The sequence below is a fragment of the Mytilus californianus genome, unplaced genomic scaffold (genome assembly GCF_021869535.1).
Source record: "Mytilus californianus isolate M0D057914Y unplaced genomic scaffold, xbMytCali1.0.p SCAF_7, whole genome shotgun sequence".
Lineage (NCBI taxonomy): Eukaryota > Metazoa > Mollusca > Bivalvia > Mytilida > Mytilidae > Mytilus > Mytilus californianus.
In genome coordinates this window covers 3,711,075-3,727,101 of record NW_026262723.1, presented here as the reverse complement: position 1 = coordinate 3,727,101, position 16,027 = coordinate 3,711,075, and the positions used below count along the sequence as shown (strand labels likewise).

The window sequence follows — 16,027 nt, the reverse complement described above, 5'->3', positions numbered from 1 at the left end:
TTTGTCCATCCGGTTATCTGGTTTTTGGCGTTGGGTGTTCCTGAGGAGGTTGGTCTAGAGGTGCGATTCGGTCCCAGTAGGTTTTTACAATGTTGTTTTCTTTTTGTAAACCCTTTGATGAATATTTTACTTATTCGTACTTTATCGGAAAAGTGTATACTGTACTGCATTTAATGTTTTTATATACTGACGTCTTTGTCAGATTTACTATCAACTACAATAACTTTTTTGTAGCATCTTGATCAGATTTAATTGTATGTCAATGATAATTGTTAAAACAGTTTTGCCTGCTGGATCCCAATTACTGTCATATTAACAAATTGAGTCTGTTTGGGTTGCACACCCAATTTTGTTAGCAAAACGGAACTATAAACAACTGTCATAAAAGTTAGGGTTTTACCTAGCTACCTAGCTACCTAGCTTTAAACGTGAAACCAGTGTAAGAAAGTGTAAGAAAGAACGTTAAACCCACCACTTCGTAAAATGCCTGTACCAAGTTCGTAATATGACAGTTATAACATTCGTTCTGTTTGTTGACGTATAGTCTGACGTTTGACTTCGTCATGTTTCATGGACTTCCCCCTTTTTGAATATATCTTCGAGATCGTTGCTTTGTGACCTTGGAATTGAGGTCAAAATTTTAGGTAAATTGTACGTTTTAGATTGGAACCTTTGCTCTAACTTTATAATTAAACATGATAAAGCCATTGGGTTCTTTGCATTAGGTTGAAAGACATATAACCTCGAAAGGTCAGCTACAAGATTGGCCTTCTGTAAACAGGAAAAATCAAGTTTTTGTCATTTAGGTTTTGTAAAAGAATCTAGCAACCATATACTTTTGGAATCAGTATGAAGTAACTTATTATATCAAACCGGACGTTGTAATTTCCATCCGGAAATAGCAAATTGGTTCCTTATTTCAAGCAAAAGATAAAGAAACCATATATTTTGTAAATTTAGCTATCAGTTGACAGCGGGAATTGTTTTGAGTAAACTAAAAGTCGCTAATTATCTACCTTAATACATTAAAGAAGGATAAAAGCTAGGTGTTTTTGAATTTTGTGAAATATAAGCTTCTCAATGCTCTTCAACTTCGTAATTTATTTGCACTTTTGAACGATTTGGATTCGAACGTCACTGGTGAGTCTTGTGTATACGAAACAAGCGTCTGAAAAAATGTCAGTGCCCATGTCACATAATAATACTCATTTTGTGAAATGGATTATTCTGATTACATTATATGTTATAAATGACAGGTGTCAGCTTGATATATAAGAAAGTGATGTTTCAATTATGTTTAAGAAGTACAATTGTATTTCATTTTCCCGCTGTTCACTTGTACATACATTTAAACAGACAGAGTAAACATATGTGTTTCATATCAGAAACCAGATAGTGTTTGGGTATGGGTCAGGGTAGATCAAAACTATGAGTTATGTCTTGTGTTCCGGTGTATACTGTATATCTTGTTTAACACTATCCATTCCATCAAACAACATATTGGAATCAAAGTTGATTGTAAGGTTTATTGGAAGACCATCAACATAATTATTCTCTGTTTTTGTGTGTTGTTATGAATATCTATCCCTTTCAGTGTCACATTTTCTACAGAAATACACGTTAGTCGGCTATGACTTTGAAATAACAGGTTGCGAAGCTAATAAATAGAAGATAATAGCTCATGATAAAAACAATACTAGTATATAAAATAAAAACAACAAAAGAATTTGGGTATAGATATATAATAAATAAATAAATAAACGGACATGTACAATGTAATACAATTGCTGACAATTACGGCTATCCGAGAAGGTTTCCAATATCTGCTGCCCTAAAATAGATAAATAAATATTTAGAAAAAATCAAATGTATATCAATAATGTTCTTTCAAATGTGGGGAATATTTTAGTGACAGAAGCTGCAGGTGACAAATGAACCAAGTCGGAGGCTTGTAATTCAGTGGTTGCCTTTCGTTGTTTAAATATTGTATGTATTTTCGTTTATGAGGCCGTTTAAATTGTTTTACATATGTTATTTGGGGGGCTTTTATACCCTTGTTAAACTGTATGGGATTTGCGCATTTTTGACGGCTCTACAGTGACAAATAGTAGCTAATTGATTTCTTGTGGAGAGTTGTCTCATTGTCAATCATACTACTTCGGCTTATAGTTATATTAATTGTAAGGTTGAGGTCATCTTTTTTTAAAAGTTTACGGAAGCAAGACACTTATGGATGGACCGTTATGTCATAACAGCATACTCCAAATATCCGACGAACGATCCTGGTTGGGATCATGTACATATTATGTTTTTTTTGAGTCAATCACTAAACATAGTAAAGGAAGAAGAACCATTCTTCAAACAACTTATTATCAATAACTTCGGGTGTTTAATGCTCTTCAACGTTTTAAAAAAAATTTCGAGCGTCCCTGATGAGTCGTTTGTAGACGAAACATGCGTCTGGCGTTCAGAATTTTAATCCTGGTATATATGATGAGTTTATTATTATGGATACTTGTTCACTCCATGACGATAATTTGTGGACAGAGAGCACATTTTTGAATTTTAAAATCTACAACGTGCTGATAACGCGGTAAAAAACAACATTAAACAACTAAAAAAAAAAACAGTTCATCATTTTTTAGCAGTTGTAAATATTCCAGATAGTAGGTGTTGCGTTTATTCGATTTATTTGGAATGGTTCTTACACCATTTCACAGATTTATTTTGTTGGAACTGTTCAAAAACCATCTGTCCAAGAAAATTTGAAGCCATTAACAGCATCAAGTCGCATATCACATTGTAACGTGTATTGCCTTTTAATCTCTTCCTCTGCAATAGTACTTACACCATTTCACAAATGTAGGTGGTTGGAACTGTGCAAGGACCATCTGTCCAAGAATAATTGAAGCCTATAACTGGATCAACTCGCATAGCTACACAATTTTCGTTTCCCCCTCTGTTGTTTGGTTGGGTAGGTCCCCAGTTAAAGTATGTTGCCTGCTTGCCGTTGGCTACCCAGTGAAATGTCCCTTCAGTTACAAGGTCATTTAATCCTATGTACATTCCAATGGAATCTGATAAAATAAACAAAATGGTTGTGAATCACTAACCAACCACATATTGCTGCTCTTATACAAAACTTGCAAATTCTATTCATCAAATACTCCTTTTCAAAATTGTATTGTTAAGTAATTTTTTGTATTTTTCTATGACTTCCTACTATTTGAATAAGTGAGCGTGAAAGAATTGACCTCATGATGTCCTTGTCTGTTTTGTAAGCCATTGCTTTTGTATGAGCGTTTTTATATTTCTCATTCGTAATTTGTCTTCAGTTTGACTTAATAATTTCTGTTTTGAATAAAATATGAGATGTAGAGAAAACGATTTTATCAAAAAACACGTATAACACCCATTTTTAATGGCTTCACTGCAGTTTGCCAATCGCAGTTGACTAATTGTCTTGTACGGTGATTCATAGAACAACTTCATTACATCTAGGTTAAAAAATTGGGCTTAATCTAACAAACAAATGCAAACAATGAAGTTGTCAACAAATTTAAACCTTTGCAAAAGTAAATGCTTAAATGTTTAAAACAAAGACTCAGTCAATAATTCCGAAGTATGAGAAGGATCCTCAATGATTAGGGAGTAAGCAAAAACCATGTTCTTAATCCTACGAAATGCAAAAAACTTCTTTGTGTACGAAGATTTAATATTCAAATACTGTACAAGCATAAAAACCATAACCAAACAAAACTATAGTCGTTATGACGGCCAACCTTTCTAGTACCTTAAACAAAAATATTTGTTTTCAGGTTAAGGTAGATAGAGGAGAAAAGTTGTGCTTCACATTTATGTATAATCTAACGTTTACTCATTCTTACTTATTTTGATCATTAAATCTGTAAGAAACTGTTGTGTTTTCGCATCATCAACGGTAGCTAATGATGCCGATCTTCCATATTGACGTCCAATCATTTCACATAGTTTCTGAGAAAAGATATAAAATATAACTCTCAAATTACAAAACAAATATTTATTGATCATGTTGATATTATACGATTAATTTGGACATGATATTTTCTGTTATATCCCTCCCTCGAAAAACCGCATATACGTTTAATCATGCTTACACGTTTGAAATAAATGGCAATTCCTAAATTACCAAGTGCTTTGGTATAAATCATGATAAAACATGTTAAATTGTTAAGATGTATTTCCCGCTACTTATGTTATGTAATTGTGTTATGCTAAAGTTGCAGTCCATTAAGCTTATTATTTATGAATTCAAAATTATTAATTTCATATAAAAGTTCATGTGATGTCTAATGTGAGGCAGAAGAAGTTTTCCGATTTTCAAATTTCATAAATCTATTAAGAAAATGCAAATCAAGGTAAAAAAACAAAAACAAAAAACAAAACAAAACCTGAGGGATTAACATGAACTCTAAAAGAAGCGAGACTGGATGTGTCTAAAGGGTTAGCGACTACTGCTATGCATACATCATCCGTCATTGGAACCCACACTCTTTTAAAATCGAGAATAGGACACACTCAATACAGCGTGCAATACAAAAAGAGTAATTCTATATCAAAATTAAACAATCGAAATCATAATTTGAAGACAAATTTATAAAAAATTATTTTCGGAACCTGTACTCTTCTTTTTTCATTTTAACTCACCAGTGAATCGGCAAATGTCTCGTTGTCACGGCTTAGAAAGAAACATTTGTCTTCATAATGACTCCAATTATTTGGACATGCGCAAAATACTGAAACAAAAATAATTATGCATTTGCATGTATCCTTTCATACAAAATATGAATGTTGAAAAGTGTCTTATTTTATATAAACAAATGATATAAAAAGAGTTATCACATTCAAGGAAGTCAATCAAAATCAAATATCAAAAAGGAATAATATAAATTACATTTTGAGTGATACAATTTATTTCGACACTCGGTTTATTTGCATCACGAAGAAACACCGTTTCATAGAGATTCCATTATTTGATAATCAGAGTAATGGTGTTCTTTGTCTCAATAAACCGTCACATCCATAACTGCACGACAAAGTTACTTAATAACAATAATATGAATATTTTAAAAAAAAAATAGGAAAAACCTTGATTTCACTCGTAATCTCATGTGTTGACTCTTACTTTGTAATAACGTCGACCGTGTGCACTTACATATGAAGCGTTTAATTACAAATCTGCTTCGGTCAATGCTTTTACACACTAGACAAAAATTGATATATGATAGATTTTTTTTCAAACATTGATAAAAAAATAAACTCATCAAAGATACGAGGCTTATAACGTTGTACGCCAGATGCACGTACAATATGGGAAAAGTTGTATGAATAATATTTCGCTATAAGAAGTCGGTTTGGTTCAATTTTGTCAAAATAAGCTAAAAACCATTTCGTTTGTATTAGGTTATATGACTGTCGACAGTCTTTGGGGGTCATCTCAATGGATAATTTGATGACATCTGGTCTCTACGCTCGAAATGCTGCTATACATTAACGAGTGTATGCATTGTTAATTATTTCTTTTGCACTTTTTGTAATTTGGAGACAGGTTTTACTATGATCTAAATCAAATATAATAATTTGTAATTGGGTAAAATTGGTGTGCATGAATTTGACAGCAACCATAAATCTAATCTTAAACCTTACCCTAACCCTAATGCCCCTTCAGTGAAATTACATAAATAAGCATTTAATTATGAATTACAGATTTAATCTTGAAGAATCAGTACATTAATGATAATTAAAAAGTGACCTACCAGCCGTGGCCACAAATGCCAGAACACAAAGTTTCATCCAAACAGAAGACATTTTGATATATGAAGCAGCAGTTTTAAGATAGCATGTTGCATTTCTGAAGGCGATATTTATATTCGTAAATTATCTCTATTTTGATAAGTTCGTGATGTCAAAGAAACTGCAGACAGATTGGAATGTAGGTGTAAAATTTGGACCAGGAACAAACTCAAGGTCTTCTTAAATATTGATTAATGTAGAACTGTTGTAAGACTGGTATCTATAAAGACCATTTTAATAAAAAGTTCAAATTTTAGGACAAGATTATTTGGAATATAATTTGGAACATTTATCAGGATAAGGATACAAGCCAAAGTTCGAGAATTCATATGTGAATATTTGGAATATAAATAAGAATATTTATCCGTACACGAGGCATGTGAGGAGAAATATTAGAATGTAAATCGGAACATCTTTTATGAGCACTTCTTATGAATCTTCTGTAGACGAAACGCGCGTCTTGCGTACAAATTTATAAGCCTGATATTATTTGACACCTATGTATGTGCGCACGATACACATTTCCAGAATAATCATTAACAGGTGCGCAATGAAGGCAAAGCTTTGAAAGGAAAATATGTTGATCGTTTTGAAGTTGAACACGGGGTTCAATATGATATTTGATAAGATAACTTGTGTCAGTGGGAATTGCCTCTCATACTAGAAATCTATCCGATAAAACTTTAACATAACATGTGAAGATAGGTTTTATAATATGTTTTTAAAAACTAAAAAGAAAAAATGGTGTCACCGAACTTGTTTTCCTGCTGCAAGTATAAAAGAAAAATTTCATTAACATTTCTTTATAAAAATTTTCCTGTAAGAGTTATCTTAACTTATATGGCTAGGTAGAAAATTGAATCGATCAAAACAATTGGTATTTGTACAAACAGTCTAAATAATACAATAAATCACTTATCTTTCCTAAAAAAAACTGTCTTACACATAAATATGCATTCTGTCTAAAACAATTGGCAGATTGAAGCAAAGAACTAGCCAATTTTGTATTGCTATTTTTCAATTAAAGATTCCAATATTTAGTGAATCAACCTAATATCTTACTTTCACAACGTAGGACGGTAGTAAATGCTTATCCTTCCAGAACACATATGTGTAACTCCGGTTTTTTGTAGGGTTCTTATTGCTTTATCTTCAGTTATCTTTGTAGTGTTTTGTAGGCTGTTGCTTATCTTCTCGTCGTTATTCCTTTTTGTTTTGAAATCCTATTTGTTTTGTTGAGTTAGCCTTCCTTGGTCTCTTACACATACCGTTCACGATTATTTAATATGTGTGACATTTAGAAAGAACTACAACAGGATGAATGTGCATGAAATCCTGTTGAATACTTGTATTCAGCGTCACTATTGCTGTTATCAATAATATCAGTTGCTGCAAGGTTTACAACGATGACCTTAGGTTTGACAAATTAAGTTAATTAGGATGGCGCCATTTGCTGACTTCCATTCTGTATTTAACTACTTATATACAGAAAATTTTGTGTATTTGTATCTTAATAGCACTTGATTTTTTCAGGATCCTTGAACCTTTTTTTCATTGCGTTAGAAAAAACAATTGTGGTTCAAAAAATAATTCAACAACTAAATTTGTTAACGTTTCTTCATATTTATTGATTTCGAGTTTCCCATTGTGAACTTTGACCTTTAATCAAATCAAAATTACATTTCAGCGGAATTTGAATATGAGTTATACAGCTGATACGACATTCCAGGGTTTTGTTTATTTTTCACCGGTGATGCCAATGGCATCACAAATAAACTTATCAATGTCTTTGTACTTTCCATGAGTAACATGAAGCTGATTCAAACACTGTTTACCTTCCGAGGAACATGTGTTTACCCTTAGTGTTGTGTTAGGTTAAGTGGTGATTGTTGTTCCTTTTGTTTTATACATGTATATTACTTGTTGCTATATTTTGTTTCAGAGCGTCTGTGTTGTTTTGATCAATCCTTGTCAGTGTTTTCTGTTGACAAAACTGTTCGTTTCATAATTTTCTCGAACAGTTTATTGGAAAGTATCAAGACCTTATAGATAGATATTCATTGTCTCCTTCACAAAATAAAACAAGATGGTCTTTGGATTGTAGGTGTTGAAACTGTGCATCTTTTTATGTACTTTACATTTTCCCTTTATTTTCATTTTTGTGGTATTATGTTCCTTTTGGTCCTTTTTTGACCGTCGAGCTATCGGGTTTTTAGCTTTTGATATTCCCAGTGCAGGTGTGTCCTGAGGTGCGATTCGCACCCATGAGGCTTCTACAGTGTTGTTTTAATTTTGTATACACTTGTATTAATATTTTACTTAATTCGTACGGGCACATACAGAATGTGTCGGGGTTAAACTTGTTTGAAGGCGTCAACCTTACCCCTAACCTAGAACAGTGGTGTAACAGTACAACTGAAGAACAAACTATAAAAATCATAACTCATCAGATCGATAAAAAGTAGAAACACATGTAACAAAAGCACAGACCGGACGTAGCAGGTTATTTATATATCCCTAACAACAAAGTATAGATCTGAGAGTACTCACAGTTACTGACAGCTTGTTCAAAGCCAATAACAACTTATAAAAAATGCATGCATCTAAGACTGAAATATCAATCAGTACACATCCAACATCCAATGAATTTAGTGTAACGACGTCATAAATTAAATAGTCAGAGAAAAACATGACATTGTGCAATGCCAAGATACAGGTACTGACAGATTGTAGAGCCATGAATGTGTATATGTATATAAAAATAATATTAAGATTGATTTTGATTTACTGATAACAAAATCAATATTAATACAAATAACAAAAATTTCAAAGATCTTAGTATATTATTGAATTGGTGACCTTTCAGAATAAGTTTATTTAAAGAATCGATAAGTTTACCCGGAACGTATATAAATTTCCGGGCCCGGAACACAACATTTCAGTAAAAATTAGGATGTGCAATCCCGTTTGAAATAAGTTTTCTACAGGTACAACCAAACTTCCAAACCAAATCTTTGTATCTATGGAAGAATTAAGTAAAGGTTTTCAGTAATTTGTGGTAAGGAATCCCTGACTTAATAATTTACCAGTAATACATAGATTATGTTCATTGAAATTTAAAACGTCACAACAGACACGGCATAGGGAACGAGTTGTGATATATAAACACCATAAGATGGTGCCAAAGGAACATCGTCGTCAAAAAAAGGAAAATTAACAATAGGGAACAAAAAATCGTCACTTTTGTCGTAAATTCGTGTATAGAGTTTCCCGTATAAAACTGAAATATCTAAATCTAGGAAAGGACAGTTATTTCCGTTTGTATTTGATGTATTTATAGTAAATTCCTTTGGGTAAATTTCGGCAGTATATTTAGAAAATTCTTGATTATTTAACGAAAAATATCATCAAGATAATGATAAGTGTTGTTTGATTTAATCATTTAAATGCTATTTAGACGGGTCTTTACTGAGTTTGGTGATAAACTGTGATTCATAACAGTACAAGAACAATAAATTGAGAAACGAAACGGGGAATTTGCCTAAGAGACAATAACCCGAACAATGAGCAGAAAACAGCCCAAGGCCACCAATGGGTCTTCAACACAGCGAAAAAATCCTGGACCCGGAGGCGGGCTTCAGTTTGCCCCTAAACAGAAATGTGTACTAGTTCAGAGATAATGGACGTCACACATATAAATGAACCGAAGTTAAAAGAAATATACAAGACTTACAATGGCTAGAGGTTCCTGACTTGTGACAGGCCCAAAAATGCGGCGGGGTTAAACATGTTTTGTGCGATCTCAACCCTCCCCCTATACCTCTATCCAATGTAGCATAAACAAACATACAGTAATATGCACAGTTTAAAAGAAGTCCGAGTCCGATGTTAGAATAGGTAACAGAAGAAGCAAAATGACAATGATAACATAAATTAAAAAAGGACTACTAGCAGTTACTGACATGCCAGCTCCAGACATCAATTAAACTGATTGAGAATGTATGTCTTCATCATATGAAAATCAAGCACAATCCCTCCAGTTAGGCGTTAAGTATCATACCATCATAAAATATACGAAAAGAACATAATCCGTAGCATGCCAACACGTCTGCTATTAAAGGGACGCAATTGGTGCCCATAGGAATACCTACAACTTGTCGATAAAGTTAATTGCCGAAACGTACATAAATATTATCTAGGAGAAAATGAAAAGCTTCAATCATCTCATCACACCTCCAATAAGAAAATCTGGCATATTTACCTTTCTCATTAGAAGAAAAGTCTTTAACTGAGTTTCAAATATATTTGCAATGAGATTTACCAAACGACCATTTAATTAAATTGGAAAACGTTTGTGTGATAAGATTGTGTGGAAGTGTAGTGTAAAGAGATGAAAAGTCAAAACTGTCAAGAATCAAAAGAACCATCGAAAGTACGTAATTTATCTAAAACATCCAAAGAAGTTTTTTACACTCCAAAAATAGTTAATTCCACTATTTTCATATGTTTTATTACAAATGTAAATGATAAGTTCTTTGGTAGAAGTTAAGGAACTTGTTAAAAGCACTGGAAGATTAGTTTAAGAACACGTACTAGAGGCCGAGATAAAAGCTATTTTACTTGGTTTTTTGTGTATTTTAGGCAACCAATACATAGTAGGGACCTTCAAATGTTCAGAAGAGGCCGAAAGCTGTGATGTAATTTTGATATGAAATGATTGTTTACTATATGACTCTCTGTGGAGCGCACGGATTTGAATGTAGAAGAATTCAAAATTTCATTCTGAAGAAATTCCGAGTATTAGTTACGGCATACCACCACCACATTGTTGGCTGCTTTGTCGGCCGGTACAGACACAAACCATTTTGCGAGTACTTGAACTTAGTTTCTTGTTCTAGAAAAAGGTGTATTATGTACTCTTTAATTCATTCCTAAATCATTTTCAAAATGTGATATTCGAATATCCACAACATTCATACATTTATTTAAATGAGAATCAAGATTTTTTTACTAGATCTTTCCCGTTTACAACAATTTCTACAATACGACGAAAGAGCGTCTTTTATGACCTGACGACACTGTTTCTAATCTATTTTAGATAGAGGACGATATTTTGGTTCTTTTTTTCAAAAAGTTTTTAACCTCTCGGTCTTGAACGATATTTAGGTCCACCGTAATAACATAGCCATAGGTATCATATTTAAAATTTGCAAATTCACTGACGTCTAATGTTACTGGCGTATAATTAAAAGGTAAACTTCTGCTGGCTTTATTGTGTGTATACCAAAATAATAGGTTGTTCTGTGTTATCAAAATTGGGATGTATAGAGTTTTGAATGGTAGAGTCATTAAATATACTCGATGAAATCAGTACCTCTGTTAATATATTTAATTGTAAGAAAATTCCGTTTATGACCTTCAGGATTATCGATACACGGGAACAGCCTATGGTGGCAAAAGGCTGTAATTATACGCGAATATTAAAAGAAAATAGGCTGAATTACGAGATTATGTCGCACTTTGAAAATATCATGTAATTTACTAATTGGCATTTGACCCAGTGTACATAATAATTGATGCCTACCTTTGTTTTTAAATATAGATAGGAGATCATCAAGTGTATAATTCATGCGATGCTTAATTCGTTGATTTCGATTGAGACCTATCATTACGTTGTATGTTATCAACAATATTCATGATATCAATAGAAAAAGTTTAAGATATGTTCCCTTGTCCCATTATATTGTCATTTAGACTCAGGGGATATGCTGTCTGCAGTCGTTTAATCCAAGACAGTTCGATAATTTTACGATAATCTTCAAATTCTTTATGCGATTACCCTTGTTGTTTATTGATCGATTCGAGTAGTTGGAATCCGATAAATTTAATATTGTGATTGTGTTTTCCTAAATGTTGGTAAATAATACTTTTGAATTTCTTAGGTTTTCGGAATCGGTATAGATGTTACTCTGCTATTTTTGGGCATTAAAAAACAACCCAAAAAAATGCAACCATATTTTTTTGGAATCAAACTGAAGTAACCTATTATCTCAAACTGGACAGTGTAACTTCCAAAAAAAATTGCAAATCAACTCCTTCATTTTAAGCCAAAATAAAGAAATCACATCTTTAAGGAGTCAGTGTACATTTTGCTATCAATTGACACCGGAAATTGTTTTGAGCAAACCAGACGTCGCTTATTCTCTATCTTAATTCAATAAGGGAGGATAAAAGCTATGTATTTTCTAATTCTTTGAAAGTTAATGCTCTTCATCTGCAAACAATATTTGCCCTTTTTAATTTTTTGGATTCGATCGTCAGGGATGGGTCTTTTGTGTACGAAACGCGCGTCTTAAAAAAGTCAGTGCCAATGTGATGTAACATAATAATCCTCATTTTGCGAAATGTTTTAAACAAAACTTATATGTACCATTACTTACTAATTTATATCAAACCTATGGATTATTCTGATGTTTAAAGATTACGAAAGTACAATTGTATTTCATTTCCCCTCTGTTCACTTGAACACGAATTCAAGCATACATAGTAAATATGCTTTTCATATCAGAAACTAGATAGTGTTTGGGTAAGGGTAAGAGTTAGGGTTAGAACTAGACGTTATATATTGTGTTTTGGTGTAAACTGCGTATCATGTTAAACTATATCTATTTTATCAAACAACATATTGGAATCAAAATTGATTGCAATGTTTATTGGAAGACCATTTTAGTATTCTGTGCTTTTTTGTGTCGTTATGAATATCAATCCCTTTCAGTAGTACATTTTGAAGGAAATCATTGATATCTACAGAATGATTTAACAGAACTTATAGAAGTTTATTGTTGCATGATCTGTAAAATTATATTCATTTTTCTACTTTAAATAAAAACGGAAGTAAGCGTTACAGTATTTTCTGGATCTACATATTACACGTCAGTCGGCTACAGCTTTGAAATATTAGACTGCTAAGTTAATAGATAAAAGATAATAGCTTATAATAAATAATTTTAAAAAAATCAGTTGGCTTTTAAATTCTAATTTTCCGAGTTAACTTATTAGTAAAGGTTATCTTATTAATCATTGTTAATGTTGTAATAAGATCTTTGAAAATTGTTTTGGCACTAACATCGATTTTTTCATCAACAAATTAAAAGATAACTACATGTAAATTTGTATTCTTTACGAATGGTTTTTGGGATGTATAAATACACATTCACGTTAATTTTGTATTTAGAGATTTCTTTATCTATATATAACATGATACATAATTATTATAAGGCTAAATCCTAACGATCCTACTGCCTGTCGATACTTTTTTTTTGGCATTGCACGAGTCATGTCTTCTTTCAATGTCCATGGCGTTAAAACACAAATCCCTGGGATGTGTTTTAATTGATTTCAGTCTCTGGTGCATGATTTTTAATGGTTAATTGTTTTTGGCTTTTAACTAGCTTTCAGTAACTGCAAGTACTCCATAATCGTACTTGTGTGTTAATTTGACCTGTTGACAAAATTTGTAATGAATTTCTGTTATTAAATGTTTACTATTTTGTGTTATATCTCGTCTCACTATTCTTACCACCTTTGATAAGTATTTAGTATGACGATAAATTTTCACTTCTGTACTCGTACTCTGAACAACAAATTTATTAATTTTATAAAAAATGTCTTCCGTACTCCTAACAACAAAATTATTATATTCAAATTTACCTGTGTACGTTGTTTTATTTAACGCCATTTCGTCCCAGGGAAGAGTTGTCTTCTTGACACTCTTCCTACATCTTTTTTATTACTACCTGTAACGTCTATGTTATATATATTGTGTCATAGATCAAACTTATTCGTTCAGTGTATGTTTACTTGTTTTTGTTAAAATGTCTTTTTGATCGAGTTAAGCCATTTCAATTGATATTTCATGGTGTGTCTTTTTATGTTGTAAATTTACGCTGCTGTCGCAGGTTAGGGTGAAGGTTGGCGCCTGTTAAAACGTTTAAACCCGCTGCATTTGTATGCACCTGTCCTAAGTCAGGAGCTTGTTGTTCGGTGGTTGTCGTTTGTTGGTGTGGTTCATAGGTGTTTCTCGTTTCTCGTTTTTTATATAGATTAGACCTTTGTTTGAATTGTTTTGCGGCTCTTTATAGCTTGATGTTCGGTGTGAGCCAAGGCTCCGTATTGAAGGCCGTACTTTGACCCACAATTGTTAACCTTTCATACATTGTGAACTGGATGGAGAGTTGTCACATTGGCACTCATACCACATTTTCTTATTTATATAAAGATTACCCCATCTCTCTCTCTCTCTATCTCTCTCTCTCTCTGTTATTATTAATATGCAGCGAATCTACATCATGGTCTACTCCAATATCCAACAAATTACATAACAACAAAATATCAAATAAAAACAGCAGTACAATTTAAGTATATATATATATAATAAATAAACTGACATGGAAAATGTAAAACAGTTGTTGACAATTACGACTATCCGAGAAGGTTTCCAATATCTGCTGCCCTAAAATAAATAGATATAGATTTGAAAAAAATCGAATGTAAATAATAATGTTCTTTTAAATGTGGGGGGTTTTCTCATGATAGAAGTTGCTGCTGACACATGAACAATGAGGCGCTTGACCCTAGTTAGATGCTTGTAATTCATGTAATTGCCTTTTGTTGTTTTTATATTGTATTCATTTTTCGTCTTACATGATCTTGCCTTATATTACAGTTATTCTATTTTTATTTTTATTTTCTATATGTATGTAAAAGTTAAGATGAAAAATTCTGCTACTTCATTTATTCGATTTTAAGTTTAAAACAACAATATGCACAGGTTATTTTTGTTTATACACAGTTTTGATTTAGAAGAAAAACCAACATGGTTAGAAAATACAAATAATAACAGCATTACAAACATAATTCCATTTTAATATTCTTGTCATGGTTGAAAAATACATAAAATAACACCATTACAAACCGAATCCCAATTCATATTATTGTACGTGTCTATAAATTAAACAAATCTATTTTATTTTTAGAAATTTACCTGTGATAATATAAACGTTACAAATAATACTTTTTGTGACGTTGATCTATTCATGTGACGCGCAGTTTATATTTCGTTTGTGGTGTCCTGTTGTGCTGTCGTAAATTCATGGGAGGTGTTCGTTGTTATTCTGCGGTTTACATGTTGTAATGTACTATCATATTATTTATATTATGTATTTCTCTGTGTTGAAATTCTTGCGTTTGTTTGTACTGTATTCCTGTCACGTAGTGTTGTCATTTTAGCTGTATTTTCAACATTGCCATATATGAGCGGGAGGTTTGGCTAGCCCTAAATCCAGGTTCAACCCACCATTTTTTTTTTTAAATGTTCTGTACCAAGTCAAGAATATGGCAGTTGTGATCACACAGTCCGTTTCTATGTATGTTGGCGTTTTCCTTTGGTGTAGTTCAGTGTTTCTGTTGTTCCGTTGTTTTCCTCTGATAGTTGATATGTTTCCCTCGGTTTTAGTTTGTTACCCGGATTTGTTATTGCTCAATCGAATTATGACTATCGAACAGCGGTTTACTACTGTTGCCTTTATTTAACGAATGTTCAAAACATGATGTTTAGTATATATTTCATTAACAATACATAGACCTAAAGTCTGCTGACCAGCAGAGTGTATGCATCATATGAAAAAAAAAAATACTGAACTCCGAGGAAATTTCAAAAAGGAAAGTCCCTAATCAAATGGCAAAATCAAAAGCTCAAACACATCAAACGAATGGATAACAACTGTCATATTCCTGACTTGTTCACCTCATCTGGTCGACTTTCCTATTTTCATACGAGTCAGAGTTCCATTAGACACTTTTAAGAAACAAGATCAAAGCTTGATCATTCAATTTCACAAAGAGGTATATTTCTGATATACAATCCACACTTTTCGGATTGGGTCCCATTAATTCATCCTTATGAACAATAGATTAAAAAACAACAAAAACAAAAACAGCTACTCCGCCTCATTTCGTGACATATACCTCGAATTTGACTACAACGGTCATCTCAGTACCAGAATCTTTGACAAACGAGACGATTTCTACTTTAACATTATAAATTTTCCTCATCTTAGCAGCAATATACAAACTTCAAACTCGTATTGGGTATATATTTCTCAGCTCATTTGATATGCAAGGGCTTGCAGCTGCT

The 16,027-nt window shown here is 32.5% G+C and overlaps 1 protein-coding gene across 1 annotated transcript; it reads right to left on the bottom strand.

Annotated features, from left to right (window-relative positions):
- Positions 1–1,775: 1,775 nt before the first annotated feature.
- LOC127708156 (perlucin-like) lies at positions 1,776–3,981 on the bottom strand. The gene is made up of 3 exons (XM_052212998.1): positions 3,888–3,981; positions 2,849–3,077; positions 1,776–1,831 (listed from the first exon to the last, which is right to left on the bottom strand). Exons 1-3 carry the CDS (start codon positions 3,979–3,981, stop codon positions 1,801–1,803), a joined length of 354 nt encoding a protein of 117 aa, XP_052068958.1. The 3' UTR covers positions 1,776–1,800.
- Positions 3,982–16,027: the final 12,046 nt, after the last annotated feature.